The sequence below is a fragment of the Leuciscus leuciscus genome (assembly GCF_965113295.1).
Source record: "Leuciscus leuciscus genome assembly, chromosome: 20".
NCBI classification, from domain to species: domain Eukaryota; kingdom Metazoa; phylum Chordata; class Actinopteri; order Cypriniformes; family Leuciscidae; genus Leuciscus; species Leuciscus leuciscus.
The window spans coordinates 3,408,181-3,418,869 of NC_138744.1; the positions used below are offsets into that span (position 1 = coordinate 3,408,181).

The 10,689-nt window shown below is 36.5% G+C and overlaps 1 protein-coding gene across 2 annotated transcripts in view; it reads left to right on the forward strand.

Moving 5' to 3' along the window:
* The first annotated feature begins 62 nt into the window (after window positions 1-62).
* Window positions 63-10,689, forward strand: part of glcci1b (glucocorticoid induced 1b) — a 15,276-nt gene continuing 4,649 nt past the window's right edge. For both annotated transcript variants that reach the window (XM_082150787.1, XM_082150788.1), the window contains exons 1-3: window positions 63-1,466; window positions 5,338-5,459; window positions 9,793-9,879. In XM_082150787.1, the coding sequence (XP_082006913.1) occupies window positions 1,211-1,466; window positions 5,338-5,459; window positions 9,793-9,879 (465 nt within the window). In that variant the 5' untranslated portion in view covers window positions 63-1,210. The remainder of the gene's footprint in view (window positions 1,467-5,337; window positions 5,460-9,792; window positions 9,880-10,689) is intronic.

Genomic DNA, 10,689 nt, shown 5'->3' on the forward strand with positions numbered 1-10,689 from the left:
TAATGAACCACGATGCATTAGCAGTAGTTAAGAAATGAACTGTTCAGATCAAGTTCCAAATCTTACAGTAAGAGCATGTCTGAGTTAAAGCTCACCCCAAAATCAAAGGACAAAATAAGCCTATTTTAAGGACTATTCCTGTGGATTGTGACATTTTCAAGACAATAAAGCCATTGAAACTTTTTTTTTTTTAGTCCTAAGAAATACAATTTGCATTTGAGACATGGGACTCAGGACTTCCCTATTGTTTTCCTGCAAAGCTTTTTTTTTGAAAAGCATGTGTAATATATGGTAAAATACGGTCTGTGGTTTAACATTAGTCTCACGTTTTGTTCTGCAACGTAAACTGCAGTCATACCTCTAATTCAGATTTGAGTTATGGCTGTAATTTATGGTGTAGAACAAAACAAAAAGAAATTCTTGAAGGAACCCATGACAACATAGCCTTCCCTTGGAGACTTTGGATGAAAAATGTGCTCTGTCATGAGAAAACTAATATCATTTTCCTATCAATGCCATCATACTGAGCATCAGGACCCATGACTGCTTCAAGAACACAGATGAGATTTGAGCTTAGGAAGAGAAGCTCATGGTGTTCGGTTAGTAATGATTGATTAACCGTGCCCTATTACTCACACAATTTACATACAAGAATGTAATCTGTATGGACTACTTTCACGATGTTTTTGTCATTTTCGGAGCTCGACAAATCTCTTCAATGGAAAATATCAGCATATATGGGAATGAAACTATTCCTTTAAGATAATCTCTAGATATCTCATTCTCAAATAATGATTTCCAGAATGTAAACAAGACTCCTACACATTCTCTGCTCAGAAAATGAGGCAACATAAAAACATTCCACAGCTCCAAAGCAGAATGCTTATTTTTTCCATGAAACACTTAAACCCCGCCCCGGCAGGAAATGCAGTGATCTCATTGGCTCTTCGCGGAAAGAAGGAACGCACAAGCCAATAGCGATCAAACAGCGCTGGTCTCTGCTCCAATCAGAAGCAGCGCTCGCGCGCCTTCCGCCCGCCCACCTCCTTTACTGCAACATCTGTCAGCTCAGGAGCACTGGACTGGAGAGTTTGGTACTGCCTCTGAACTTTGCGTCCGATTTGATTCAGAGTTTTACAGGCAGTGACAATTTAGTACGCGCACAATAGATTAAGAGGAAGCAAAGTTTAAAAATAGATGAACTTTTCGCATGAACGCGTTTTCAGTTCTCGTTCTGGAGTTTATTGTGTCTCGTGCGCATTTACGCACCAAGTGCAAGAGTAAGTCTAGACTTCAGCCTGTTCCTGCCAGTGTCCCTCTGAGATGGAGTGATGAGAGATCTCTTTCATTCTTTCAAGACACAGCAGAAGTCCTTCATCATCCTCATCTTCATCCTCACAACATGAAGCAGATCACCAAGCCCATCAGGATCCCATCAGAGAATCACTTTATAACAGCAGGGAAAGGTACGTTTTATTTGTGCAAGTTTTGAAAAGGTAACAGCAGCATCTTATTTTGTAAATGCATAAAGCATTTTTAGTTTTTAACCTCTTTTAACTTTAGTTTATAACACTTTACCATGATGTTTACTTTGTTAACATTAACTATCTTGAACTAACAAGGAACAATAGGGGTGAATTCAGGTTGATTGGGACATTTTTTGGGGGAAAGCGTCCCAATCAACCTGAATTCAACATTTTTAAATTTATTTTGTATAGCATTTATTAACATTTGTTAATGTTAGTTAATAGAATGTATCAAGTTCATGTTAGTACACACTGCATTAGCTAATGTCAACAGATAGTCAACCTTTGACCTTAAAATGTTTTAGTAAATGTTTAAATTAACATGATCTAATTTTAATAAAGGCTGTTCATTGTTAGTTCATGTTAACAAATGAAACCTTATTGTATCGTGTTATCCTTTAGTAAATGAGTTTGTTCTTAAACGCTTTGCATATGATCTGTATAACTCATTTTATAGCTTGATTTCACTTTATTCAAATCTTCCACATTGGGTATTTTTTGAAGACGCTTTCCTTCCTCAGATTTTATAGATATTTTCTATACAGTAAGTGCGAATTAGTTTAAATCACTGAATAAAACAACATTGTTGTTTATTAAAGTCTTTGTGTAAAATAAATAAATAAATAATTGTAACCCACCTTTCAAATTCTACTATGAAAATAAGGAATGATCAGAAAAAAATGAAAGCCATTGTGTTAAAGCAAAGCACAAATCACACTTCTGTGGTCATCACAGATCTCAAGACCTCCATATATATATGTGTGTGTGTGTGTGTGTGCGTGTGTGTGTTAATGTACAGTATGTTTTCGTACGTTTTATTGTAATTCTTGTATTTCAGGTTCATGTTTTTGTCATCCAGCCATAGATTCAGAGTATATTATAGCAGAACAGTTTATCACACCAGTCTGTGAAGTATCATATATTTTAACTTCATTGCACTGCTCCCTGGAAGTCTGTTTCTGATCAGTTGTGGTTTTCAGCATTTGAGGTATTTTCATAATAATGACACTAAACCGCATAATTGACCGTCCCAGTCAATCATTTTCCTACATATCTGTGCTTCATGTCTAACATGTATAATCATTATTTCATGTTCATTTATTTGTTAATTTGACAAGTAGCCATATAATAAGTGCGATATTATACAATCAGATGATTATCATCACAATAATGATGGGTGGGGGGGGGGGGGGCTAATGCTTATTCATAAAGACTGTGGTCTCTAAAAAAGTTTTATTTTTCAATAATAACCAGCTGACGTCAGATTACCCATAATGCACCTCTGAACATGTTCCCTCAGGTTGACGTGCACGTCTCTTTAATGTAATTCTATAGTCACATTTACTATGTTTGGAATAGCATACTACCATACTATATGCAGTATATATACTGTGCACAGATGAAATATGAAATATCCGAATAACCTACAATGTTTGCCGAAATGTAGAGGAATTCTGTATCCCACAATGCAATGTTCTAAACTTGTCCTTCTGTTTCAAGTATGATGAGTGTGAACTGGAAGCGACTTCAGTCTTGACCTTTACAGCTGATCTATATACCTTGATTTTGTATTTGATCAGTCTGACAAATGTTCATATATTTTTACAATTATTTTAATATATTACAATATTGAAGATTTTTTTTTGTTCTTAGATAATAATAACTGCACATCACTCACTGAATTAAACATGACACATCTGACAATGTAGCACACAATTTTTGTTTTGTTTTATAGTACATACACACTAATTGGTAAATAATAATAAGTAGTGTTCAGTGTATAAGGCCCAGTAGTTAGTAAGCCAGTATTCCATTCTGAACATGGCCTTTGTGGTTCGATTGTTCACGTCGTAAGCAAAGAATTTTAAAAACAACGTTCTGACATTTATTGGTTCTAATATGAGTAAGCTACTATTGTCCAAACCGTTGTGGCCTGGCAGGGCTGTAAGACAGCTCCTCTAGATCTCTCGTTCCTCATGGAGTGCCCGATGCTTGTGTAGATTTGCATTTGAAACGCTTCTCCTTCACACAAAGACCTCGCAGCTGCCTCGCTGCAATCTGCAAGTGAATGTAGTGTAGCCGTCCCCCAACAAGTGCATTGAGAAAAGGTGTGTGGCTGTAAATGTTCCGGAGCCGATGTTATCATTCAGTGTGTTTGAGGCCTGTACTGTAACCAGCCGTGCCGTGACACGTCTCCTCATGTCATGAGTGTCGCTTGCAATGGTGCTGTTTTTTTGTACATTGTTGTAAAACAATGAGCAGGGAGTAAACCGACAGTGCCATTTTTGTTGGCTCTTTTGCATAGGCTTTGACATTTGTGTTTGCAGAGCTGGAGCAGAGAGCAAACACTCGCAGGAGTCGCTCTGTGGGCTGCATGCAAGCGGGTTGTTTTGAATTTCAGCTGTTGGTGCATGTGTGTACATGCATGTGGGTTTCACTGTGAACAGTTTCACTTTGTTTCATTTCCTCCTGAGTGTCCTCGGAGTGTAACCTTTATGTGAGAACAGTCATTTAAATATGATAGATTATACATTATTCATATTATGAGCATTGTATTCTGGGATCCAGAAATCGCAGGTTATTCATCCATACAAAAAGTGTATATATATATATATATATACACTTTATTGTATTGTCATGCATATATATTGTATTGTATTGTCATGCGCATATATATATATATATATATATATATATATGCATGACAATACAATATATATGCATGACAATACAATACAATACAATATATATGCATGACAATACAATACAATACAATATATATGCATGACAATGCAAAGTGTGTATATATATATATATATGCATGACAATACAAAATGTGTATATATATATATGCATGACAATACAATACAATATATATGCATGACAATGCAAAGTGTGTATATATATATATACATGACAATACAATATATATGCATGACAATACAAAGTGTGTATATATATATATGCATGACAATACAATATATATGCATGACAATACAAAGTGTGTATATATATATATGCATGACAATACAAAATGTGTGTATATATATATGTATATGCATGACAATACAATACAATATATATGCATGACAATATAATACAATATATGCATTTTTTACAAAACAAAAGTTATCAGTTAATAAAGTCATTTATTGACAGTGTTAAGTGCATTCAGTTCTGCATTGCAATTATATTATATTATGTTATGTTATATTAAAAGTGTCATTATAATTCATTATATGTATACTATTCTTTCCATAAAAAATATTTAATAATATTATAATACAACAGGATTTTATTATTATTTATTTTATGTATTATTTCATGAGATTTATATTATTATTATTATTATTATGTTTATTATCAGTTTTGTTTATTAAACTCATCCTGCACCTACAGTTTAATTTATGTTTGTGCCATAGAATCAGAGAGATTTTTGGCTGATGGACCATAAAATGGGCTAAAAAAATGAAATGACAACCCATAGACTTGTACTGAAGGAGGGACACTGAGCCATATCTATAAATCTTTCAGGCCTATAAGCAGACTAGCAACTATAACATTAGTTATAGTTAAACACTCGACAAATTTTCTTCAGAAAATATAAATATTAAGTTTCTGTTGTTTTCGTTCCATCTTAAGTACAGTCTGTTTTTGTTCTGTTTGAGTAGCGTTATGACAGTGCAGGCAAATGCTCATCAGTTTCCAGTGACACCCACCAACTTCCTCTCTGTCACCATAATGCAGTAATATCTCATGTCACTGTCCACTGCTTACATAATCATAAACACCTCTGTTTTTTTCTCTCAAGCACGATCAGCCAGTCGACAGCCGCTCTCGTTGGACAAGCTGCCTGAGCAGTACCTGATTGGACAGTGGCCACGAGAGCCGTACCAACCCCAGCCGTCCTGTATGAGTGATAAAGCCACACAGGTCAGTCAATTTACTTCACAGTATAGTCCCCTAAAAAACAAAGAGTCACTTAAAATGCCTGAAAATCCATTGCATTAGACCACGACATATCAAACAAGTTGCATCTGCAAACCATTGATATGCGGCCTATTTATATGAACTAACTTCACATCATTTTTACTCAATGATTTAATGTTGCACAAACACAAAGTGTGAAATCGTGTTCACAACCAATTTTACGTCCATAATCAGATTAAATAGGATATTAAACAATACAACATGTTCATTTTATACATCAGGAAATGATTTGAAAAAAGTGGAGGCAGGTTACAGAAAGTGGAGGTGGTTATGAGAGTTGAAAAATAAGAGGCCAATGACATAAAAAGAAAAGGAAGGTCGTTGCAGAGATGGTGCAAATCAATACATCTTTAATGAAAGATTATAAAAACAATGTGTGTGTTTTTTTTTTTTTTTTTTGGAAGATTGTGCACCGATGAATCATGCATGATGATCCATCACACTTGAACATTATAATATCATTGATACAAGGGCTTTTCTCAGAACTACTTTTTTCATCATTTTGACTTATTAATACTAATGTCATACTAATGTTTCACAAAAACTAATTTTGAATTTCATTTCTATTGGTTTATAACTTAAAACCTTTTTATGAAATTGGCATTAACAGAGTGCACGTGTGTGTGTGTGTGTGTGTGTGTGTGTGTGTGTGTGTGTATATATATATATATATATATATTAGGGGTGTAACGTTCACAAAATTCACAGTTCGGTTCGATACGATACACCTGTGTCACGGTTCGGTTCGGTACGTTTTTGATACAGCAAAAAGAAATAAATGCCAGAGAAATTTCCTTGATTAAATTTTTAGTCCGTCTGTGATTACATGAAGAAACTGAGACAGACTAAATCCAGAAGAACTGCGGGAACGTCTCCGAGACGCTTGAAGAAACCTTCCTGCAAAGCTACAGGACTGGGAAAAGCACTGGCACTCGTGTTAAAATGCTGTAAAGTGAGAATGCTTTCAAAAATAAAATCACAAATTGAATTTATTTATGATTTAACTTCTATTAACTAATTCAAATCGATATATGGTGTAACGACCCTTTGCGTTTGAAACGGCTTTTGTCCAGGTACACTTGCTCATAGTTTCTCAGGGAGCTTTGCAGGAAGGTTTCTTCAAGCGTCTCGGAGACGTTCCCGCAGTTCTTCTGGATTTAGTCTGTCTCAGTTTCTTCTGTTTCTTCATGTAATCACAGACGGACTCGATGATGGTGAGATCAGATCATACCGGCTGTTGTCAGACTCCTTGTGCATACACAAATCTCACTGGATTATTATAATTAATGGCAAAAAGAATGTTTGGAAATGTAAACTGATATTTCCTACTGACACACTACAGCAAAAGATAGAAATAACTGACTATTAACATGCCTAAGACTTTTGCACAGTACTGTATATATATACGTATACATATGCATAGAAATTTCAGTACATTCAATTTTTGACATTAAACAATGGAAAAGGGTTGAGTAAAGTAATGTCTGTCACTGTAGAGGCAACACAAATTATTCAATTTGCACTGAAGAGAATTTTTGGGTAAAATTTCAAATAGTGAGCACCAATGAATAATTCACAAAAAAGGCCCCATTCACACTAAGAACTATATAACTTTAAAGGAAACAATAACTGTGTTACTCTCCACACCAGTGCAATATATTTTCTGTTTGCGCTGCAGTTTTGTCATTTTCCGCTTTAAATGCTCGAGCTCTGATTGACTGTCAATGTTTTTATCGTTCATCAGCTGGAAAAAAAAGGCTCTGTGCCATTGTTGTTATAGTTGTGGTGTAGATTCTGCAGTTCTTTTACATTTAAAACGATCTTTATCGTTATCATTGTAAGACAAGAAACTCTATTCAAGAAGTAAAATCTGATTTTTATTTTGACTTTAAGTGTCCAAATACCTCTCGGAGCCACTGGACAACTGAAGAATGGCTTTGCTTGTTAGTTGTGCTGTGTCTGACTGGTCGATATCTGTGTGTAACGACTGAGGTTTATTCTTACTCTGTTTTGTTTCCTTTCTTCATTAGTATCATGAAGTCTTTGAGTGCTCAGTGGTTTAGCTCTGCCGAGACCCCTCGCCTCCCCTGAAACAAAACCGGCACAAAGGCCGATGCTTCGTGGCAGTCTGTCGCCATAGAAAGTTCTCCCTGGCGTTGTGTGGAGTGAATTCTTTCTGGAGGTGCAGCAGTTTGCACCTGTCGCTCTGTGTGTGTGTTTGTGTGTAGGTGTGCACACGCTACCTAAGGGTTGCGAGCGCATGTCTGTGTGTCTCTGCACCACCTGGCGCTCTCCGACAGCTCTTTGTGTGCCTGTGGTGAGCTGCCTGCAGTGAGATCCATACATATGCTAATGCCTGATCCGGCTCGCAGAGGCCTCGCGCTCCCAGAGTCAGAACCATCCCGTCTCTCTCCACATCTCTCTTCCCGCCGCAGAGCCATGCCGAGGCTCTTTGTTGACAGTAGCAGCTTTTGCCATTGTTTAAAGCGCTTGGTGAATTGATGATTAGTGTTTAAAAACTTCTCGTGGACTGTTTTCTTGGTCAGCATGAAATCAGAATTGACCCTGTCTGCTTCCTCAAATGGTTCATTCACCCCCCAAAAAAAGAAAATTCTGTCATCGTTCACTCACTCTCCCTTTGTGAAAAAGAAGTATGAATGTTCACTTATAGTGTACTTCAAATTTTGTAAGTATATTTCTAAAAACTGTGCTTTTAGATAACTTTCATGACACACTTAAGCGCGTTTTTAAATTTAAATGCACTTTAAATAAAAAGTTAAATCATTGTTTCAATAATATTTTGTCATGCTTTATAGAAGTATGCTTGTTGACTAACATACTAAAGCATGTAAAATACTTGGTTATTATTTTAAATGTAGTGTTGATATTACATTTAAAGTGAATTTTTAAAAACTTAATTAATTACATACTTAAATGCATTGCATACAAGTTTCAATAGAAATGACTTTAAAGTGTACTTTAGTTGATGATACATTATGTCAGTACATTCAGCAGTGCATTTAAACATTTTAAAGACAATAGAAGTCTGCAATTAAGGCCACATCCACACGAAGCCAGAGCTTTCCCTATACGATTTTTTTTTTTTTTCGTTCAAAAAAAAAAATTCCGTAAATACGGCGTCGTCTCAAGAAATATCTGCGTACACACGAAACCACTGAAACCGACTCAAAACGATGTAGTATACATGCCAGACCAGTATGTGGCGCTGTAATTCTGCCTCAGACATACACTAAAAACGGAGAAGACTTGGAGCTCGCGCATAAACCTTGCGCGCTGTATACAACAATAATATTAGGCACAGTAGCTTCTTTTTTTCTTTTTTCTTTTTTAATCAAGAACTTTGTTGAACAATATGAAAAACCATAAATGTAGTTGCTGTGACTTAACGGTGTCTGACTAGTTGACACTTGGTGTGATGACATCATCGTTTCGCAAAATATACGGATTGGCCGTACACACGAAAACGCAAGGGCGGCGTTTTCATATTTATCCACCTTGGGACCCGGTTTCAAAAAATAGCGGTTTCAGTCTCCGAAAAACGCCGGATCCGTGTGGACGAAACACCAATACGATAAAAAATGTATACGTATACAGCGAAACGCGTCTCCGTGTGGACAGGGCCTAAGTCCTACTTAAGTGGGTCAAAAAAAGCACTATATAAATTTAAACTATTATATATAACATGCAATAAAGTGTCTTCAGACATTACATTCAGTTCATATTGAAAGATATTCTTTTCAAGTATATTATTCCCATAAAACCACAGTCAGTCCAAACCAGTATGACTTGCTTTCTTATGTTTTTCGTGCATAAAGTAAAAGTCAATGGGGTCCAATATAGTTTTCGGCCCCATTGATTTTTATTATATGGACCAAAACAGTTGAAACATTCATAAATATTCCTTAACCGTTCACTTCTCAGACTTTCTAAGAAGTTTATCAGCTGGCACCACAAAACAAAACACATTTAAAGACAAGAAGAGAATGAGTATCTGGAAAAAGATGCACTTATTTGTGGTGCCTTTTGTCCATCTTTTGTGGCTTTTTGTTTGTTCTTCTTTTTGTTGCGGTTTTGGTCAAATGGCACATATGCTGTTCGCCAACCACAAACATCCTGTTGTTGTTTTATGAAAAATTTGCATATCTAGGTCACATGATGTCAAGAATATATTCTATATAGGACACAATTTAAAGTCAGCATGATTATTTAGTCAGTGTGTGCGTAGTTGAACATGTTTTGACCGTGTTTATTGCAGACGCCTGGATTTTGGACCGAGGATGGAGGAGAGGTTAACGTACACAAGCGCTCGGCATCATGGGAGAGCGCTGACCATCTCATTGAGGTATGCATGAAAATACTTACACGTGGACAGTTTTTACACTTAAAAAAAATGCCTTTCAGAATGTGTTCACACGTGGCATGTTTGGTTTGATTAAAACGAACACTGGTGCGATTGCTCAGTTTCATGTGAATAAGTGTGAACGCTGCCATCCGAACCCTGGTGACACCAAACAAGAGGACCGGGACGCTGAAAACATGAGTCTCGTCCGCTTTCAAACAAACTCTGGTGCGGTTCGACTGAAATATGAACGCAACACGGACCAAAGACATGTAAACGAACCAAAACAGGATGTGATGTAACAAGATGTGACCCTAAAAAGAATGCTCAAGCATGTTATCATCATAGAGGCTACATTGCCCATCACAGTTTGGTACATGCATTGGAAACACCATCTCCTCGCAGAAGATCTTCATTTGGGGAATTCCTGGCACTGTTTTGACTCCTTTACACATTTGATAAACTCTTTGTGAGTTCTCAGCCGGTACAAATACCATCATACTGTATGTACGCACACACAACGAGCGCATTTATCCCAGGACACTGCATTGTTTTAGATGTTTCGTTGCAAAATATACGTCATAAAAGCCGTTTTTTGTTTCGTATCTTTAGGTTCGGTGTTAAAAATGACAGTGAACCAGGACCAAATGTACCAAAGTTTTATGTTTTGGTCCGGATTAAAAGAACCGAACTACATGTGCGAACACAACACACACTATATCAAGGGTCGGGAACCTATGGCTCGCGAGTCACACATGGCTCTTTGCCAAAAGTCATGTGATTCGCCAGGTTTCTCACCCTTCACCAGCATAT